This window comes from Garra rufa, chromosome 24, assembly GCF_049309525.1.
Source record: "Garra rufa chromosome 24, GarRuf1.0, whole genome shotgun sequence".
Lineage (NCBI taxonomy): Eukaryota > Metazoa > Chordata > Actinopteri > Cypriniformes > Cyprinidae > Garra > Garra rufa.
The window spans coordinates 31,518,525-31,541,649 of NC_133384.1; the positions used below are offsets into that span (position 1 = coordinate 31,518,525).

General features: G+C 30.0%; 2 protein-coding genes across 2 annotated transcripts in view; both read right to left on the minus strand.

Annotated features, from left to right (window-relative positions):
• The window catches only part of LOC141300636 (anion exchange protein 2-like), a 46,527-nt gene extending 37,502 nt beyond the window's left edge, over positions 1-9,025 (minus strand). The window contains exons 1-2 of the mRNA XM_073830930.1: positions 8,890-9,025; positions 2,153-2,324 (exon numbers count right to left, since the gene is read on the minus strand). Of these exons, the coding sequence (XP_073687031.1) occupies positions 2,153-2,212 (60 nt within the window). The 5' untranslated portion in view covers positions 2,213-2,324; positions 8,890-9,025. The remainder of the gene's footprint in view (positions 1-2,152; positions 2,325-8,889) is intronic.
• Positions 9,026-14,881: 5,856 nt separating this feature from the next.
• LOC141300279 (uncharacterized) overlaps positions 14,882-23,125 on the minus strand; it is a 17,462-nt gene continuing 9,218 nt past the window's right edge. The window contains exons 8-9 of the mRNA XM_073830599.1: positions 21,535-21,629; positions 14,882-14,968 (exon numbers count right to left, since the gene is read on the minus strand). Of these exons, the coding sequence (XP_073686700.1) occupies positions 14,882-14,968; positions 21,535-21,629 (182 nt within the window). The remainder of the gene's footprint in view (positions 14,969-21,534; positions 21,630-23,125) is intronic.

Here is a 23,125-nt window from a genome sequence, read left to right on the forward strand (position 1 = left end):
AATACAGGACAAAAGTGTAATATTGCAAAATATTATTGCAATTTAAAATAGTGGTGTTCTATTTTAATATACTTTAAAATAGAATTTATTTCTGTGGTGCAAAGATGGATTTTCAGCATCATTACACCAGTCTTCAGTGTCAAATCTACACTACAAATGTAAATATTTTTAAAATGTTTATGCTCAACAAGACTGCATTTATTGTATTTGATGGAAAAAGTGAAATATTATTAGAATTTAAAACTAATTTTAATTTTAATGTGTTTTTTCTTAAAGTCTTTTCTGCTCATCAGTTTGATTAAAAATACAGGAAAAACAGTAATATTGTGAAAGCATCATTACTCCGGTCTTCAGTGTCAAATCTACACTACAATCAAATGCCTAGAATAAATTTTATTTTATTATGTTTTTAAAATAAGTTTATTATGCTCACCAAACATTTATTGTATTTGATGAAAAACAAACAAAGTGAAATATTATTAGAATACATTTTTTTAAATGTTTAAGAAATCTTTTCTGCTCATCAAGGCTGCATTTGTTTGATTAAAAATATAGAAAATAAACAGTAATACTGTGAAATATTATTGCAATTTAAAAAAGTGGTTTTCTATTGATTACATTTTAAAATAGAATTTATTCCTGTGAATTTTCAGCATTACTCCTTTACTCCAGTCTGATGTGTCAAATGTACACTACAATCAAACGCCTAGAATAAATTTGATTTTATTGTTTTTAAAATAGGTTTATTATGCTCACAAAGCATCTATTGCATTTGATGAAAAACAAAAAAAGTGAAATATTATTAGAATTTAAAACAATTTTTGAATGTTTTTAAGAAGTGTTGTCTGCTCATCAAGGCTGCATTTATTTGATTTAAAATACAGAAAAAAAACTACAATCAAAGTCTGGAATAAATTTTATTTTATTATGTTTTTAAAATAAGTTTATTTTGCTCACCAAGCATTAATTGTATTTGATGAAAAACAAAAAAGTTAAATATTATTAGAATTTAAAAACTTTTTTTAAGTCTTTTCTGTTCACCTAGGCTGCGTTTATTTGATTTAAAATACAGAAAAACAGTAATATTGTGAAATATTATTTCAACTTAAAATAGTGGTTTTCTATTTTAATATTTTTAAAATATAATTTATTCCTGTGATGCAAAGCTGAATTGTCAGCATCATTACTCCAGTCTTCAGTGTCAAATCAATCAAATGCCTTAAATAAATTAGATTATTTTTATATTTTTAAAATAAGTTTGTTATGCTCACCAAGACTGCATTTATTGTATTTGATGAAAAAGAAAAAAATGAGTATTATAAGAAATTAAAACAATTTCAATGTTTTTTTCAAGGCTGCATTTATTTGATTAAAATACAGAAAAAAAACATTAATATTGTAAAATATTATTGCAATTTAAAATAGAAGCTTTCTATTTTAATATACTTTAAAATTGAATTTATTCCTGTGATGCAAAGCTGAATTTTCAGCATCATTACACCATTACTAGCAGTTTTCTTTTCCAATATAGTTTATAATATAACATATTCCTGTGATGCTAAGCTGAATTTTCAGCATCATTCATCACTCCAGTCTTCAGTGTCAAATTATTCTAATATGCTGATTTATTATCAATGTTAGAAACAGTTGTGCTGCTTAATATGTTTTATTCATTCATTAAGAATCCTGAATAAGTGTCACAGGTTGCAAAAAAAATATTAAGCAGCACAACTGTTTCCAATATTGATAATAAAGCAGCATATTAAAATGATTTCTGAAGGATCATGTGACACTGAAGACTGGAGTAATGATGCTGAAAATTCAGCTTTGCATGAATAAATTACTTTAATTAATTTTTTTCTTTTGCATTTTTGATTAAATAAACGCAGCCTTGCAGAGCACAAGAGACTTCTTTCAAAAACGTCATTTTTGACTGGTAGTGTATATAAATTATAATAATTACTGTAGCCATTATATAATAACCATCACATCACAATACAAAAAAGTCACCACAATACTTGATTGAAAGGGGTGACTTTTAGTTTATTTTACCACATAGAATCTAGAAATAAACAAATAGAAACCCGCGGTTCATGCAAAGTAGCTTTGAACATTTGCACAACTCTTTAAATCAATAAAGTGGTTGACTTACGTTGTGAACGACTGAAGCCACAGCATTGGTAAGTTCATCTGAAGTCACAGGGTCACTCATGGTCGACGTCAGGACACTGCGGTGAAGACGCTCAACAACAATCGGATCTGCACAGGCTTTAGCCTTTCTCTTTCTCGCTGAGACTCAAGCAGGAGTTTATAGGCAGCATAACCTGCAAACAGAAAATAAATTGTTTAATCACACTGCAAACTTTTGCAATTAACAAAGCATAAATAGACTTAAACTACAAAAAAAAAAACAGCCCCCTCGTATCCAAAGACTGATAACAAGCAGATAAAAAGTTGCTACTGTAAGAACTTGCAGATAAGAGAGACATGCTTGAAAATAACCATAAAATATTGTATGCGCTGTAACAGTAACAACAGATAAAGATTTGTTCAACTATCATTCATTTGACTGAACACCAGAACAAAATAACAGCACTTTACACAACGCTTTCTTTTGCTAACATTAGTTTACATTAAAAATACTTATTTTTCACATATATTTTTTAAATCAAACACATCTTAATATTAGTTAATATACACTAATAACTAATGTGCAGTAGTATTTTATTACATAACTTTGACAAATATTAATAAACACTGTAAAAATGCTAATTAAACCTAATTGTAAATTGTTACCGAATATACTGCCTTTAATAGAAAAACAACCAAGACACAGTTTAACTAGTACTTTGTGGATGTAACCTTTGTCTTAATGCAATAGTGAAAAAATACAATTGTTCAATTGTTGAGTTGAGGTTTGACCTCTAACTAGAGCATTCAGGGACGTCAGTACTCCTTTTTCAAGTTTTTCAATTGTTGATTCATCTAAGTGTTTCCCATAGCTTTCATGCTGACAATGGGAGGTTTTGTGGTAAAACGTCTTGACATGTGGAGATGTTTACCTTGATTCAGTTCCTGTGGAAGAGAAACATCCTAACAACATGATGCTCAAAGTTAAGCAAACATCACAAAGTGTGTAAATTAATGAATATATATATATACATATACATCTGTTACATTTGGGACTATTATCATTAAAACAAAGAAATCCAAGTAAAGTATTCAAGTAATCCAACTTAACCTTACCTAAAGAGGGACACGACTTAGAGACCAAAACTATGGTAAAGCTATGCGGTCGACTCTTATATGTCAGGAGTCACGTGTGTCAATTTATGGGACCTGCCCAATTACTCAACTCAATAGCGGCACTGATGCAATACCAAGTTCGAACCGCCCCTTATTAAAAAAAAAAAAAAGCTATTTTATAGTAATCTTGCGACAGAGTTCAAAGAAACTTGGTTGTAATATCTTTAAGAGTTTTCTAAATATAAAGCTAACGCTATTTTTCAATGTTGCAATGTCTTATTAGATGCTAATTTTAGATGTAACTATAAAGAGGAATGGCCTACATCAACTTTGTTGGAAGGTCAACGAATCCAGCAAAGCTTTTCCGGACCGGTTGAGTTCATCAGCCGCATGATTCACTTGCTCTGTGAGCGGAACATTAATCAAAATTTGGCATGCAAACAAGGCAGTTGTGCAGTAAATATCTCAATTTTATGACACTTGGAGATATTTAGACAGATTTGTCCTTCATTTCCCAAGCAAGGTCAATGGTTTTAGAACAAATAGCAAATTTTCAAGTAGCTAGATGTTGTCAAAATGCTGAGTCAAGAATGCAAGATGTTTTATAACTTGTAACAGTGAGAAGTCAAGTCAAGTCACCTTTATTTATATAGCGCTTTTAACAATACAGATTGTGTCAAAGCAACTGCACAGTATTTAAACAGCACAACAGTGTGTAAGTAATGCATTATTGTAAACAGTCAATTGAGAAATTGACTGATTTGAGAAACATCTCAAATTGAGAAAAATAATACTTTTACAAATCTCTTTTCCAAGTTTTCTGTTACCCAAGATCCTAATAATCAATGCACATTTGCTATTAAAAAGAAAAAAAAAATCTTGTTTTAATAAAACTGAAGATGAAAAACCTCCAGTCAAAAGATTTTTAATGTTTTTAAAGAAGTCTCTTCTGCTCACCAAGCCTGCATTTATTTGATTCACAGTACAGCAAAAACAGTAAAATTGTGAAATATTTTTACTATTTAAAATAGCTGTTTTTTATTTGGATATATTTTCAAATGTAATTTATTCCTGTGATTTCAAAGCTGAATTTTTGCAATCATTACTCCAGTCACATGATCCTTCAGAAATCATTCTAATATTTTAATTTGCCGTGTAAACATTTTTTACTATTATTAATAGCTGAAAACAGAGGAGAAGATTTTTTTTTAGGTTTCTTTGATGAATAGAAAGTTCAGAAGAACGGCATTTATCTGAAATAGAAATCTTTTATCATCACTTTTGATCAATTCCTTGCTAATTAATAGTGTTAATTTCTTTTCTATTCTATTTTCTCAACTGTTTTCAATATTCATAATAATAATAAATGTTTCTTGAACAGCAAGTCAGCATATTAGAATGAATGATGTGACACTGAAGACTTGAGTAATGATGCTGAAAATTTAGCTTTGATCACAGAAATAAATTACATTTGAAAATATATTTAAATAGTAAAAATATTTAAAAATCTTACCGTTCACAAACTTTTGACTGGTAGTGTACATTTTTTGGGCATCTAGTAACATCTAAAGCAATTCAACACATAATGACTGTTTTCAAACTGGTTTCCTCAACTAAATATTTTAACTTTGGGACAATAAATACACTAAAGTTTCTTTGTTTATAAAAGGAAGTGCTTTTGAAACAGGAAGTGTCTACAATTGCACAATGAAAGAGAAGACAATCTATGATCTTCAGCTTGCTTTTGTGATGTTGTTGATCAAACGCAACCTCCAATGCTCAAGTTGGTTTAACCAGTTGTACATCTGGACAATATTACACTTGTGACCCTGGACCACAAAACCAGTCATAAGTTGCATGGGTATATTGGTAGAAACAGCCAAAAATACATTGTATGGGTCAAAATGATTGATTTTTTCTTTCTTTCTTTTTCTAGATTTTCAAATTGTTGCATCTCGGCCAAATATTGTCCAACTCTTACAAAGCTTTCAGATGATGTATAGATCTCAATTTTAACAAATTGACCCTTATGACTGGTTTTGTGGTCCAGGGTCACATTGATGCATTGACAAACACTAGCTGCATATTTTCTACAACTGCGTAAGGGAATCTCAATGCTGTTTGATGCTTTAATTTCCCTCTCCGTTTCCTTCAGAGGTCAAGTAACCACTTCAACAATTGAGATACAGATACCCACAAATGGCTTATTCAATTTAACAATGATACTTTGCTTCTAGCAATCTACCACACTTAACCACGTACTTGCCAAACCACAGGATGGATTTGTACACCTTGAATGCGAACACAAAGGACTTCATCCTCTATAATTTAAAGCATAAGCACTTGGTGGCCATGGTCCAACTTGGCAATAATAAAGAAAGTTGAAACAAATACAACAGATTTCTTGTCAGACAGGTATGCAATTCAATCCACTGTACATATAAATTGTAGATTTTGTAATCCAAGTTAAAGTTATCCAACTACACTCTTAAAAATAAAGGTGCTTTGAAGGGTTCTTCAAGCGATGCCAAAGAAGAATCAGTTTTGGTTCCACAAAGAACCATTCAGTCAAAGGTTCTTTCTTTCCTTTTTATAATCTGAAGAACCTTCTTTAGCACAAAGAACCTTTTGTGAAACAGAAAGGTTCTTAAGATGTTAAAGGTTCTTTATGCAACCACTTAGACAAAAAAGGTTCCTCCTCTATGGCATTGTGAAGCACCTTCATTTTTAAGAGTGTAAATGAACCTCTACGGTTCAGCTCAGGATCGAGCATCATTCCCAGTCTGTGAAAGGCAAACAGGCTTATTGGATTACATTCAAGCATGTCTATAAAATATAATTTCAGACAAAGCAAAGGCGGCCAATAAAGATGCCATTCTGTAAATAGACATACAATCACAATGCGGAAACCTCACTGTAAAAATATAAAATGCTCAATGACTGAGTAGCACAGCAAATATAGAGTTTCTAGTTTACTAGTGACCAACGGCTCATCCACATGAAAGACATGTTTGTGAGCCGAAGTTAAACCTCATACAGAAAATGTCAAAAAAAAAAAAAATTGGTCTGGATCAAGTATTATATGGTGCGGGTTAGTGGTTAAAGATCTGGGATGGAAACTCTAAGGTTGCAGGTATAACTACCAGTCAAAAGTTTTTGAACAGTAAGGTTGTTAATGTTTTTTTTTGTTTTTTTTTTTTTTAAGAAGTCGCTTCTGCTCACCAGACCTGCATTTATTTGATCCAAAGTACAGCAAAACCAGTAAAATTGTTTAATATTTTTACCATTTAAAATGACTTTTTTTCTTTTTTAAGATATTTTAAAATGTAATTTATTTCTGTGGTCAAAGATAATTTTTTAGCATCATTACACTAGTCTTCAGTGTCACATAATCCTTTAGAAATATGATGATTTGCTGTTATCATTATTATCATCAATTTTTAAAATAGTATTTTTTTTTTCAGGATTCTTTGATGAATAGAAAGATCCAAAGATCAGTATTTATCAGTATTAAAAAGCTTTTGTAACATTACACAAATGGGGGTGGGGGGGATTATATAAATTAACAAATTAATAAAAAAAAATAATAATAATACTTTTTATTAAACAAGGATGCTTTAAATTGACCAAGTGTGATATTAAAGACATTTATAATGTTACAAAAGATTTCTATTTCAGATAAAGGCTGTTCTTCTGAACTTTCTATTCATCAAAGAAACCTGAAAAAAAAAAAAAATCAAATTCAAATAGAAAAGTTATTTTAACCAGTAAAAACATTTTTAAAGCATTTATATAAACGTATGTAAAAATGTATAATAAAAAGTCTACGGTGCTGTTTAATGCATTTTTATGTTGTTTTTCCAAAGTACAAATGATTAACTCAAATAACTCAAATATTAACTCAAATAAAGTTAATATCAATAGCCAATCACATGTTTCTAATTGTGCACTGATTTGCAATTTTTTTATTTATTAATTTACAAGGTATGTGCAAAAATTATTGGGGCGTTTTATAGACGTTTACATAAGATGCTTTGTGGCATCAACAAAAAAAAAAAAAAAAAAAAAAAAGTGCGCAATGAAATGGAAAAATGCAGACGTGTTTCAAAAAGTTGAACTTTTTTATACGATACAGCAGATTGTGGCATCATGCTTAAGTTTTTTGGCCAAAGATGTTTATCTGAGTGTATGCCTAACTAGTCGACCTCACTAACAACTAGTCAATTAGTCACAATTAGCTGACCATTGTGAATCATCCCTATCATTTACAACTACTAAAAAAAATGAATTAATATTTATCGCCTTACTTATCCAGTTAATTGATTACATTGACAATTGCAAACATTTTTTGTATTACAAGTTTTCTAAAATGTTAGGTTTCAGTATGCAAATGAGGCATTATATAATGAAATATGGCTAATTTGCATACATTTCTAGTACAAAAATCTAAACATTGGATGAAGTCAGTTTCAAAATTCTTGTTTAATTTTTTTGACATTTTAGAGTCAAATGTTTTTACAGAGAATGTTTGTTTGTTTGTTTTTATCATTTTTGGGGAAAAAAATGTATTTGAAAAAAAAAACAAGCAAATTATACATGAACAAATCCCTCTGTAAAAAACTTCAGAATATGCATAGGAATGAAAATGCAAAGTTCGGTATGTGTAAGTGCTACTGAAGTGGAAATTTATGGCTAAGTGTAGGAGAAAAAACTCATTTTGAGAAAAAAGCCTATAAAAATATGGATTGTAATTGAAATCTATTGACACAAACAGATAAAGTGCTATAAAAGAAACACTTGTCAGTGTATTTTGGGTGTTTTCTTTCCACTAATCTGAAAAAACACTTTATGAAACACCAAAAAGCCCAAAATCCCAAACTTGACTGGTGCATGAGTGTTTGTGTTTTTGCCTGCATTGTCTCCTCTTAAAGCTCTTTTTCATTTTAACTTAATGTTAAATAGCGCACAGAGCTAGACATTAGAGATGCTCAATCGCTGTGATGTTTGATGTTTATAGACATGCCACACAGCATCTGAGCTCCACATATAAACACACAGACCATGTCGCTTGACAATTACATTCATTAGATCATTAACACTCATTAAATTCAAGAGTTCAGAAGGGAACAATAAAAGCGCACACACTCAGTTTTTAAAATGATGACTGGGAGATATCAGTAAACCAGTGGACTTTTCACTGTTGACTTTGCAATGTCTAGTGATCCATCATGATATGCTGACTACTTGAATTTCACTTCTAGATGCCAAGGTAGAAATTAATAGTACATCCTGTTATGTTGATACAAACACATTAATAAAAAAAATTGTTTTTGCAAAATTTTGTAACTCATAAGTGATAAAAAATGGGTTTAAATGACTAAAAACATCATTTTTAAACAAGCTTAGAAAACATTATGCCAAAATATTATTTCCAAAACTAAATTTAGTTTGATTAATTTAATTTTAATTATTTTTTGATTAATTTAGATTTAGTTTTTAAACATTGTCTATAGGTATAGTTATAGTTATAGTAACAGCAAAGGAAAAAATGCATACTTCAAAAAAAATGAACTGCTCATGTCCTAAAACACACTTTTTTTTAGCATTTCTAAGCAAGCACAATGCAAATCCAATGGAACTTACCTCAATGTGCTTACTGCAGAGAAGCTGCCGCTGACATCTTAGTGTAAAGCCAACAGCCACTGTGTACAGAATGCCAGAGAGAGAGAGACAATCAGAAAACTGAATGAGAGAGCTTTTAAAGAACTGTATATCTGCTGTGTTTCCCTCACACACTCAAACTCCAGCACTGATGGGTGAATCGCTTCCTCCGCTGGATTAGGTTTCCTCCCCTAGACCTCTGACAGCCAGCCATGTGACCGCTGCTCAACAGTGAGTCAGCTCTAACACACACACACACACACACACACACACTCATATCCTCACATAAACGGTACACACTCACACACCTCTTACCCATCTCCGTATCTGTTTTAAATGACTAAAGGCATTTTAACAGCGAATGTGTCTTGTGAGGAAACGTTAAGTATGACAAGGACACTTGTTGTAAGATATCATTCTATCAATACTTGCATCATCTTCTGATGGTTAGAGTTACCAGTACTGACAGCTTAATACAACAAAAACACTTTAAAAACCATTACAGGAGCTTCTTTTATTTACCCATGGCTTAACACGAGCCTTACCCTGCTTTGTGATATTCTTGTGTAACATCTGCCAAGTAAAGATGTGAGGATTTTTTGATGTCTAATAACCAATAAATGAACTCTTATATATTATTATGCATTTTGACACAATAATGAGAATATTCATTAATCATTGCTTTTATTTACATTATCATTATACATGATGATAATGATGATGGAAAATGATAATTAGGAATAACATAATAATGTAATAAAATAAGTACAAAATTGTACAAAATTATTATTATTCATGATGATAATTTGTAACGATAACATGATAAAACTATTATTATTATTATTAATGATGCTTTGTAATAATAATAATGTGATAAAATAATTACCAGTATTATTATTAAAATTATTATTATTATTCATGATGATGATGATGCATAATAATAAAATAATAATTGTAATAATAATTGTGATAAATAAATTATATTATGATTCGTAATAATAATGTGATAAATTAATTACTATTGTTATTATTATTATTATTCATGATTTGTAATAAATGTGATAAAATAATCACTATTATTATTATTCATGCTGATAATTCATAATAATGTGATAAAATAATTACATTTATTAATATTTATGATAATATTGTTATAAAATAACCATTATTATTATTATTATTATTCACAATTTGTAATAATGTGATAAAATTATAACTATTATTATTATTAATGATTCATATTATTATTATTATTAGTAGTAGTAGTAATAATAATAATAATAATGTAATAAAATAATTACTATTATTATTATTAATGACAATGGTTCATAATATTGTGATGAAATAAATACCATTATTATTAGTCATGATTTGTTAGAATGTGATAAAATAATTACATTTATTAATATTCATGATGATTCACAATAATATTGTTATAAAATAAAAACCATTATTATTATTATTCATGATTTGTAATAATGTGATAAAATAGTTACTATTATTCATGATTATGATTCATAATAATGTGATAAAATAGCATTATTATTATTCATAATGATGATTTGTAACAATAACATGATAAAATAATTATTGTTGTAATAATTCATGATGAGGATTCATAAAAAATAATAATAGTAATAATAATAATGTGAAATAATTATATTAGTATTATTAACGATGACGATTCGTAATAACATGATAAATTAATTAACATTGTAATAATGTGATAAATGTGATTTGTAATAATGTGATAAAATTACTATTATTATTCATGATGATGATTCGTAATAATAAATGTAATAAAATAATTACCATTATTATTAGTCATGATAATGATTCATAATATTGTGAAGAAATAAATACCTGATTTGTTATAATGTGATAAAATAATTAATATTATTGTTTTTATTATTTATAATGATGATTCATAATAATATTGTGATAAATTAATTCCATTATTATTTTTACTATTATTATTATTATTAATAATAGTAAACAAAAATGCACAAATTGTATTTATGCGAACTGTTTTGTGATTTTAATAATGCAATGCACTCTAAATACACCCAAAAACACCCACAAAAAAAGATATAAAGGGGTGTGTTTGTGAGTGTGTGTGCGTGTATGTGTGTATGTATATGTATGTATAAATGTAAATATGTGTGTGTGCGCATGTGTATATTTAGAGCTTTATATTGCAGGATACATGGTCATATGTGCACAAAACATCTCATTTGCTCTAAAACCTTAAACTCAAGTACTGTTTGAAGTTGCAAGTATTTTTTTGAAGCAGCAGCCAAGTTTGTGTAAAATACTAGTGTGTGTGTGTGTGTGTGTGTGTGGGGGTGTGTGTGTAACAGCATGAGTATGTGTCAGTGGGAGTCACATGGTCATGGATCAGCCCAAAGGACCAGCCGCCGAGAATTAAAACTTAAGTCTGCTTCAAAGCTTGGGGTTTTCCTCAATCCCAAAAAAGCTTCAGGAGCAGAGGAACTTGGACTGGTCAGTGACCTCTTTGAGTGTATGGTTTGAGGCCACAATGTTATAAGTGGTACCACAGGGTTTTATGCACAAGACTGTACAAAACCATACTGAATGAGAATTCCTCAACAATTCAGACGAATATCACACCTAAGAGGGTCAAAACTGTGTCATTATAAAAGGTTAGTTCACGTCATTAACTAAAGTTTGTCATACCATTAGTATGACAAACAGAGCGGTCTCATTCACAACATTAGTGCTGCAGCTCCCACGGAGTAAGGTGAGGTCAGATGTTGAGGAATCTTAGCTATCAGTTCACAGTTAGAGTGAGTGAGTGCTGAAACGTCTTGGGCAATAGTCTATTTGACTAATCTCTACTAGAATAACCCTACTAAGTCGTCATTCTGTGGTGACTTAATAGTATGCAACATAAAAATATAAATAGGGTGCAGTGCACCGAAATTCTGGTTAATTAGCCAATAACTATTTTCATGTTATGGTCATTAACCAAAAAAATGACAGATATTAAAATTCTGTAGTATTTTGCATAAAAAGATAAAAAAATGAAACTAAAATCAAATGATACAAGCAGTGTTATTTTCATTAACCAAAACCCTAAAAAAACAACAAAAACAATATATAATAATATATTGAAATAAATAAACAAAAAATAATGAATAAAAATAAATAATGCAACATAAAATTACTAAAACATAAAATTCAAGAGAAAAATAGAAAATATATAAAAACAAAAATAGAGATGTACAGAAATAACAATTCTGGCTGATAGCATTTGACCAAAAACCCTTTCATGTTATGGCCATCAACCAAAAATGGCCAATATAGTAAAATTCTGTAGAATTTTGTAGAAATAAATTAAAAATTAAACTAAAACCAAGTGCTAAAGGCAGTGTTATTTTTCGTTAAAGAAGAAGAAGAAATCCTACTGTAATAAGTAAGAAATAGTACCTATAGGCATATTTTTAAAAAGTAATAAAAATGACAGAAAAACATAAAATTAAAGTGAAAAGAGAAAATATTTAAAAACAAAAATAGGAATGCACAGAAATTACAATTCTGGCCATTAACCAATAAAGGCCAATATTAAAATTCTGTAGTATTTTGTATAAATAGATTAAAATTTAATTAAAATCAAATGCTACAAGTAGTGTCATTTTTATTAACTAAAACTCTATTAAAAAATACTTTAAATAAATTAAATGTTAACAATTTTTTTTTTTAAATTCTGAAAAATATACTTTAAAACTAAAATATATAAAAATAAACTAATAAATGAAAATAAATATTTTCATACTTATTAAATTTAACAAAAACATAAAATTACTAAAACATTAAAATAAAATAAAAATCTACAAACAAAAATAGGGATGCACTGATATTGCTGATAACTATTTTCATGTAACCAAAAAACAATTATAAAACTATTTTAAAATTCTGTAGTATTTTGTATAAAAAGATGAAAAATAAAACTAAAATCAAATGCTACAAACAGTGTTATAGTCATTAAGTAAACTAAAATTAAAATCATTACTTGAAATAAATGTTAACTGAAAAAAAAAAAACATCAAATTAAAATGAAAAAAGAAAATATATAAAAACAAAAAGAGAGACGCACAGAAATTACAATTCTGGCTGATTAGCCAAAGATCACATTTAAAAAATTATAAAATAACTAGCGTTTTTTAAAATTAACTTTAAGTGAGCGATAGTGCCAAAAATGATCTTAAAAAATAAATGAAATGTTAACTGACAAAATAAAATGTATAAAAAAAAAACATATCACTTTTGTTTAGTTTAGGTCCTAGATATATAAAAATTAATAAACTAAAACTAATAAAAAAAAACTACTATATAGGCATATTTTAAAATAATAAAAATTACAAAATTACAAAAAACTAAACAAAATTACTACAAAAAAAAATTTAAGTGAAAATAGAAAATATATTTTTTAAACATTTGGCACACAACATCATAATGTACAGTATAAAATGTATATTCATTTTGAGTTTTGCTAAAGATCACATTCAAAAAATGATAAAATGACTAGTGTTTTTTAAATTAACTTCAAGTCAAAAATGATCTTAAAAATAAATTTAAATGTTAACTGACAAAATAAAATGTAGTAAAAAAAACATATCACTTTTGTTTAGTTTAGGTCCTAAATATATAAAAATAAATAAACTAATACTAATAAAAAGAATACTATATTTTTTCAAGTATTAAAAATTTCAAAATTAAGAAAATATATATTTTTTTTAATTTGGCATCACAACATCATAATGTACAGTATAAAATATATATTCATTTTGAGGTTTGCTAAACATCACATTTATAAATTGATAAAATTACTAGTGTTTTAAAAATGAATTTTAAGTGAGCGATAATGTCAAAAATGATACAATCTTAATATACAAATTTACTTCACCTAATTTAAAAAATAAATAAAAAAATAGGATGCAATAATACATATCAGCCGATAAACAGACAGGTTTAGAAATAACTATATAAAAAGATAAAGAGAGATAAATAAATAAATTCACCCAGTGATAGAGTAAAGCTTTATTGTGCATAAATGGTAGGGGAAGCCTAATCTCAGACAGACCACCTGAAGGATACTGCATTCAAAAATGACTGAAAATCTGTCTTTGCAATTTGATTGGCTGGCAGCTACACACTTTCCAGGACTCGGGGTGCATGGGACTTTATCAGGCCACAGGGAGTCTTGTTTACAAGCTCCCAGGCGGCTACAATTAGCACCTCCAAGGAATTACGAGTGACTTAATGTGCCAAAGTCTGTGAGGTTTGTGGTACTGAATCTGTAAAAGACACAGATGAATGAGATAACATAAAAAGCATGTTATACGATATAACCAGTGATTTAATATTTAAATCACATGCGTCAGATGCTCGTAAACATGATATCATTTTGCACCTGCAACCTGAGCTTCAATTAGATGCCAACCAGTCATTAGATGATTTTTTTCTTAGCTTTTCAGTTTTGTCTTGACTTGCATGTCATCGCACAGTTTACGCAATTTCCTGACAAAACAAAAGATTTGACAAATCTATCTTACATTTGACAAATGTAAAGTTCTGGTAGTAACAACAAACCTACAATTCAGCAACAAAATGAGTAAAAACCTGCTGAAAGCAGCACATCCTTCACAGTTTTCCTGCCACATTAACTTTCTATTGTCAGCAAACTGCTCTGGTCATGATAAACAGGGAAGTCAGCTCAAGCAAACGCAGGAGAGTGTCAAAACATTGGGAAATGAAGAAGAGCTATTGCATAAATGAGCAGTGGCATGCATAATGCAAGATAACTGCTGTAAAACATTATCACATCAAATGCAGATTTGTCCTGATCATACAGAGAGTGGCGACAACTTCCAAATCCACAGATAACAGAAGAATACTGCTGTATTTCTCATGCACTGTTACAAAACACCAAACAAATATAGTGAATTCACTCTCACAGCTGACTGTCCAATGCAACAGACTTGGTTCGCAGTCCTCCGTAACCAGATTTCACAGCAGCCTGGTACTTGGCTAGACTTGCCTTTGGCACAAAAGTGTAAAAAATCTACACTAGGAATGTTTCAGAAACATCTCCATAGGCATAAATGTGGCTAAAAATACAACTGAATTGAAAAATATGGCTTTGTTGCTTCCAGAAACAGAGATTATGAAAAACCCTAGAACACGTTTGGGTTTCGCTGCTTGAAAAAAAAAGCTCGTAACAGATGCATGCTCCATGCAGTAGCAACAACAAACAATGGCTCGATGCAACTGTTTTGGCATAAGCACTTTGTAAACTTTCAACAGACTTTACAGAGCGGTGAATCGTGACCCAGCTGTAATCAAAACAATGTCGTCGCAAGCCTCGGGAACACACCATCTGGGTGAGCTTATGAGAGTTACGAACTTCTGTAAGTAGTTACGCTTCCCAAGTTGTTTCCTGAGGGGTTAGTTTTCAATTGGGTGGAACATGAGATCTGAATTAAACAAAGCAGTGGTGTAACGCCTCAAAATTAGCCTTATCATGCGTTTAAAAGACACCCGATACACTCTCGATTAATTCCCAGGATACTTTGGAAAAATAATATGCACTAGTGACTGATACATCAGTCGATGTTTAGACATTCGGAACCTGATCATTGTGGCTACTTGGTCAATGAACAGAATATTCCGATAATTAAATTACTTTAAAATGGATTATTATCATTGATACTATTTAAAGTAACTGTTTTCAATTTTAAATATATTTAAAAATATAATTTATTCTTGTTACATCAGTCTTCAGTGTCACATGATCCTTCAGAAATCATGTTCACGAAAAATGTATTATTATAATCATAATAACTTTAAATGTTCTTAAATCTTCTGTTTTTATTGTTGTGATTATTATGATGATTTTTATATTATGATTTTAATTCCTCTTATGTACAGCACTTTGAATTACCTTTGTGTATGAAATGTGCTATATAAATAAACTTGCCTTGCCATTATTATCAATATTTAAAACTGTTGAGTACATTTTTTCAGGACTCTTTAATAAATAAAAAGATCCAAAGATCAGCATTTAAACTGAATGTTAAAGAAAATTATGATGTTACAAAAGATTTCTATTTCAGATAAATGCAAATCTGAATATTAGAATGATTTCTGAAGGATCATGTGGCTGGAGTAATGATGCTAAAATTCAGTTTTAAAAACACAAGAACAAATTACATTTTAAAACATATTCAAATAGAAAAGTTATATTAGTAGTATATTTCAGATTTTTACTGTTGTTTCTGTACTTTAAAGGTGCCATAGAATGCATTGAGAGAATATTTAAAATTGTTCTCTGATATCTACATAGAAGGTATATGGCATAGGAAAGGGCAAAAAATCTCCAGAAATGGTTTTACAGGTCCATTTACAACCCTAGGATTTGCCCCTAGAATAAAAGGCTCTGTTTTTGCCTTATTTGTAAGCTTCATGAATATTAATGAGCTCTGCTCTGATTGGCTGTTTCACAGAGCTCAATAGCACATGGATAAAAATATATATTTAATTAGGAGCTCTAGCCGCTTTTAATATGCGGTTTGTTGAATCTGCCGTTTTGAATCGCGGACAGTTTAGTCTGATTACTGTGATGCATGTGCTTTGTGTAAAGTTACAATGCAGAGACACAAGTACTTACTACACAAGTTGAGCTGCTCGTCAGTGATTCTCAAGAACTGTAAATCATTCGCCATCATCAGGCAGCTATTTCTCCATCAGTCACCATCATCAGCGCAGACATCTCTCTGTTTATGTGGTAAGTGAAATCCTATGTATAGCAATATAACAGGCTAGCGCTAGCATTAAGCTAACCGTGTCCCTTCAGTGGCTCGCCTTGTTTAAACGATGTGCTGACGTTACCGATGATTGGGCGATGCAAATGTTGGAGGCGTAACTATTAATGATCTCGGCTGTAACAGTCGGTGTTATGTTGGAATTTACATATTTTTCGGTTGTCTTTTGCAAACACTAGATTTATATAAGAAGGAGGAAATGATGGTGTTTGAGACTCATGGTATATCCATGTACTGAACTGTTATTATTTAACTATGCCAAGGTAAACACAGTTTTCCATCCTATGGCACCTTTAAATCAAATAAATGCAGACTTGGTGAGCACAAGAGTCTTCTTTAAAAAACACTAAAAATCTTACCGTTCAAAAACTTTTGACCAGTAGTGTGTATAGAGATAAATAAACAAACAAATATTATAAATAAAAAAATACTATTAATTTAATTCATAATATTTTTATATATTAGTTCATATTTAAAGAATAGTTCATCAATACTATGAAAATATTATAAATATTCTGAATTTAATATGAATAAAAATATGATAAAATCTAATTTTAAAAATGTTAACTATAATACCAGTATATCAATAAAATAACGCTTTCTAAAAATATCTTGTTTAATTTTTTAAATATTGAACAATATATTCTCTTTTCATTTGTCAAAAACAAGACAAAAATATTTACAATTTTATTTCTCATTGACATAGTTTATTTGAACTAAATTAAAGCTAAATCTACAATTTTCTAATATATGATCTCAAATCTTGTTTTTATTCGTGAAAGCCAAGACAAAGAAAAAAACATTCCGATGCTTTATATAAAAAAATAAAAAACCAGAGACCAAACTTTGAAAAAAGAGAAGTCAATAAAACTAGGCAATAAAAATCTAAATCAAACTAAATGAATAATGAATTCAATTTGTTCATGAATCTGACTGATCTGGCTGAACTAAAACCAGTTGCAGTTGCAGTTAACCACTTGCTGGAGGGGAAATTTTCAGTGAAAAATGCAAAAATGCATTCAATGCATAGGCTTCAGAAGTCCTGAAACATTGATTCATATAAACTAATTTGAATGATGCTTTTATATCATCTTTTAAGCTTGAAGGCTTCAACCCGGTTCACAGTTAGGTGGGAAAAAACAATATGAGCGGGAGTAGATGACAGAATTTACATATGGAGTTTGACAACATCAACAGATTCGCACTTCATTTAACAAATCCAAAATGCAAGATCCAAGTCTTGCACCACAAAGAATGCGTTTACGAAGGATTCTGATGTTGTGCAAGAAAGAAACGACAGGAACACAGGTGAAACTCAAACTAAGCTTATTTAATTATCACGTCAAGACTAAACAGCCCTGGGACAGCTGTTTAAAGGTGTTTTTCCCTGCACACCGGTCAGCAGGGGTTTCGCAGACTCGGGTTACGGACGCACAAAAGCTTCGTCTGAGTTCTCACACTCTTTGTGTTTAACTTGGAGCGCACAATCACGTCTTTGTAACATGACAGCAGCGAACAAACCCAACAAAGCAAGCCCTGACCAGAGGAACACTGTCATTCATACCTTGAGTCACACCAAAACAAACAATCGCAATGAAATATCGAACCGGCTCACGACAACGTGAACACAGTAACGCATATCCTGGGAAATCAAGCACTGCAGAAAGCACACAGGAGCCCCTGATCAAATGTTAGGTCATGCTACCCAAGGCGGACCGATTCGCAAAATAGCCGTGTCAGATTTGTAATATCGTGGCCTACGTGAGAACAACGGCCTTAAAAATATTTTTCAGCTGATTAGCGTCACCAGCTGGGCAGACAATTGCGAAAGCGCAATGCAGGACTTTTGAAAATAACCTTGACCCTCGGAAAATAGTAGGAGGCTACAACTTTTTTTTTACGTAATCCATGAGGCTAAAGAAACTAGTTTCCAGCTGATCTGCAGTGGAATGCTAGCAGGAATAAAGTTTTTTTTTTTTTTTTATTAAAGTCTAGAGTCCGCAGGAGGTAAATCAGATAAAAACAGTCTTATAAGAAAAATCAAACAGGCTCAAAATTTACAAATGTAAAAATGGCTTTCCATCTTCACTGTATTACTAAAGGTATTGAAATATAATTTGTTTAGATAGAGAACCACAAAGATATTTCTTTCTTCGCTGTAATCGCTGTGCCGATTTACTGGCCTCTGGCATTATGCCTTAATCACACTACAAAAACAAAGCCAAAGTTGCCAATTTAAAGCTTGCAAGTACTGGTCCCACCAAGTCTGTGCTTTGTTCCTCTAAGAAAACTGACTCCTTGATGACTTTACAACACTGATCTGACCTAAATCCAGCCGACCCCTTGAAACAAGCACACACCGACCACAGCAGCTTAGAGACTCAAGGTTTATAAACAAATGATTGTGCTGTTCGCCTGAGAACAAACTTAGGGAAAATGAGAAATGAGAAAGTTAGGTGCAGTCTCTAAACTGATTTTAACTTTTCATAGTCATTTTTGTGATTATTTAACTTGTTGCAGGAAAAAATAGACCAAAAATTTCCATTAGTTTAATAACAGTGATAATAATAATATATATAAATATATATACTGATGTTCAAAGGTTTGGGATCAGTAAGACTTTTAATGTTTTTTGGTTTCTTATGCTCATCCAGGCTGCATTTATTTGAACAAAAATACAGGAAAAAAAAACTGTAATATTGTGAAATATTATTTCAATTTAAAATAATGGTTTTCTATTTAAATATAATTTGAAAAAGTATTTATATTATATTATTTATTTAGATTACAGTCATCACTTGAGTCTCCAGTGTCACATGATCCTTCAGAATCATTCTGATAAATCAAAATGTAAAATTTTCTTAAATATGCTTGATTTTTTTAATTCTTTTACTTGTGATACTTTCTTCAGGATTTTTTTATGAACTAATGTTAAAAAGAACAGCATTTAATACAACAATATACACTACTGTTCAAAATGTTTGAGGTCAGTAAAAAAAAAACTTCTTTCTTTTTTGATAGAAGTTAATACCTTTATTCAGCAAGGGTGAGTTAAATTGATAGCAAGAGATAGCAAAGACTTATATTGTTAGAAATTATAAATAAATGCTGTTATTTTTAATGTTGTATTCATCAAAGAATCCTGAAAAAAGTATCACATCTTTCAAAATAATAAATAAATGTATTAATTAATTAACCAGCACAACGGTTTTCAAAATTTATAATAATAAAGTAGAATATTAGAAAGATTTCTAAAGGATCATGTGGCACTGAAGACTGGAGTAATGATGCTGAAAATTCAACTTTGCATCACAGGAATAAATTACATTTTAAAATTTATTCACATACAAAACAGTTATTTTACCTTGAAATAATATTTCACAATATTACTGTTTTTTTCTAGATTTTTGCTCAAATAAATGCCGCCTTGATATGCATTTTTTTTACTGATCCCAAACTTTTGAATGGCAGTGTATATACTTTCCTAGTCACATTTGATGAGTAAAAAAGGGTGAAAACGATGATTAAATATACACACACATACAGTATATATATAGTTATTAAATTAGTTATTATACATGTGTGTTTGTGTGCACATATAGAATAACATTACAAAAGACATACCGTACATATATATAGTATAAAATTACAAAAGTTGAATAAACTATGATATATCCATCTAATTAAATAATTACCTATTACACATTGGTGTGTGTGTGTGTGTGTGTGTGTGTGTGTGTGTGTGTGTGTGTGTGTGTGTGTGTGTAACCCTGGACCACAAAACCAGTCATAAGTAGCACATGTATATTTGTAGCAATAGCCAAAAATAATTTTTTCTTGTACGCCAAAAATCATTAGGATATTAAGTAAAGATCATGTTCCATGAATATATTTTGTAAACTTTCTACACCAAATATAATTTCTGATTAGTAATATGCACTGACAAGGACATAATTTAGACAACTTTAAAGGTGATTTTCTCAATATTTAGATTTTTCTGCACCCTCAGATTCCAGATTTTCAAATTGTTGTATCTTGGCCAACAACAACATTTATTCAACTTTATTTAGCTTTCAGATGATGTACAAATGTCAGTTTCCAGAAAATTGACCCTTATGACTGGTTTTGTGGTCCAGAGTCACATATAGAGTATACAATTGCAAAAAAATATATAGATAAAAAGGTAGATAAATAGATGATAGAATAAAATGACAAACATGTGATAGGTAGATAGTCAGTCAGACTTATGTTTGACAGCGAAATATCGATATAACATTTCCAGACTATATATATAAACGGTGTCTGTATTCAGCTGCTATATATAAACAAAGACACTGGACGACTTGTTGCTTTAGTTCCCTTTTTCCTCGGTGTTTCAGCAGCTCATCGCTGAGTGTCTTCCCCGTGGGTGTCACGTGGCAGTGGGCTTTTATGAGTATGTCTGTCCACTTGCGTTTGACAGCACTCCAGCGACCACGACTCTCACAAACGAGCAGACAAGCCGGAAGCAGACGGCTTTATCACCACAGAACACTATTTTCTCAACCTATGTTCATTTAAGTTTTCCCGGTTTGAAGTTATTTTACCTGAGGGCTAGCGCAAGCTAACCGATTAACGTTACCCACGCCGACGCGCTTGCGTGTTTGAAATCCAGTCAGAAAATCACTTTTTATGCACCGGGACACGTTATACGTAGCCAATATGAGTAGAACCCCTGATGTTGCTCACAGTTTGTTCGTATCTGAGTATATAAAACACTACACATGTCTGAAATGTGTCCTACCTCAGCCGAGCTCCCCTCCTCACTGATGATGAGCCACATCTCGTGCGTGCGTGCGTGCGTGTCATACATACTCCGATTTAAGGGAACTCCTTCTCCTTTCAGAAAAAAAAACGGTTCAACAGGATTTTATTTACACTGTATGCATGAATGCACACGTCAAAAGAGATATACGTGTCAAATGCATGAACCTAATCCAATTTCGAAGAATTTCCTAAAGCTAACCTTTTATTTTACGTTTACAACCTTATAAGTGGTATACGCTCAATGACAAGATTTAATAGCAAGGAGGGCGATGCTTTAGAAATGAATGCATTTTAAATAAATGCATGTTGGGTAAACAAACTAATAGGATATAAATTAATTCCTTCATTGTAATCCATAAGTTAAATAGTACATTTTAACGAATTTGGTTCACGTTAGGCCTACATATCACATTTATTAATAAACAACTAACTAAAGTATAATACTTTTTTTATTAATGTATGAGAACTTCTTTGTTTTTCACTTAAATTGCCGTAAAATGTTTGCAGACCCCATAAAAAATGAATTGAAAATAAATTATTTTATTTTCTATGGCTCATATAACTGACTTATTAGGTTGATTTCTAAATGTTAAGCACCTCCTTTTACTAAACAATAAAACTGTATTGGAAAGTGTTCAATAAATTTCAATAGTGTTCAATAAAAATTACGCGATTAATCGCATGCAAAATAAAAGTTTGTGTTTACCTAATATATGTGTGTGCACTGTGTATATTAATTATGCATATATAAATACACACACATACATGTATGTATATTTAAAAAATGTTTATATGTATATATGTATATGTATATGTATATATATATATATATATATATATATATATATATATATATATATATATATATATTTACATGTAATTCATATTATATGCACATTTAAATATTTTGTATATAAATATAACATTTATACATGCATCTGTGTGTATTTATATAGTTATGTAATAAATACATACAATACAAATACATATTTTAGGTAAACACAAACTTTTATTTTGCATGCGGTTAATCGCGATTAATCATTTCACAGCCCACAACCAACTACAATATAGTATATTTTCTTTAATTTATAAGAACTCTTTTGCTTTTTACTGACAAATTGTAGTAAAATCGGTGCATAAGAAATTATTAGAAAATAAAATATTTTGTATATAAATATAACATTTTTTCTTAAATACATGCATCTGTGTGCATTTATATATGTACATAATAAATATACACAGTACAAACAGTATTAGGTAAAAACAAAATTTTATTTCGCATGCACAAATAATTGTGATTAACAGAACTAAATATTAACTATAAACAACTAACTAAAATATAATATATTTTCTTTAATTTATGGGAACAAATTTTCACAAATTGTAGCAAAATGGTTGCAGACCCCATAAGAAATGAATACAAAATAAAATATTTTCTATTTTTTATTTTCTATGACTCACATAAAATGAAGTTTGACTTCCTAGGTTGATTTCTAAATGTTAAGCACCTCCTTATTGGAAAAAATGACTTATTTTAGTTTTATGCCTTATTTTCTTCCAAACGTGAT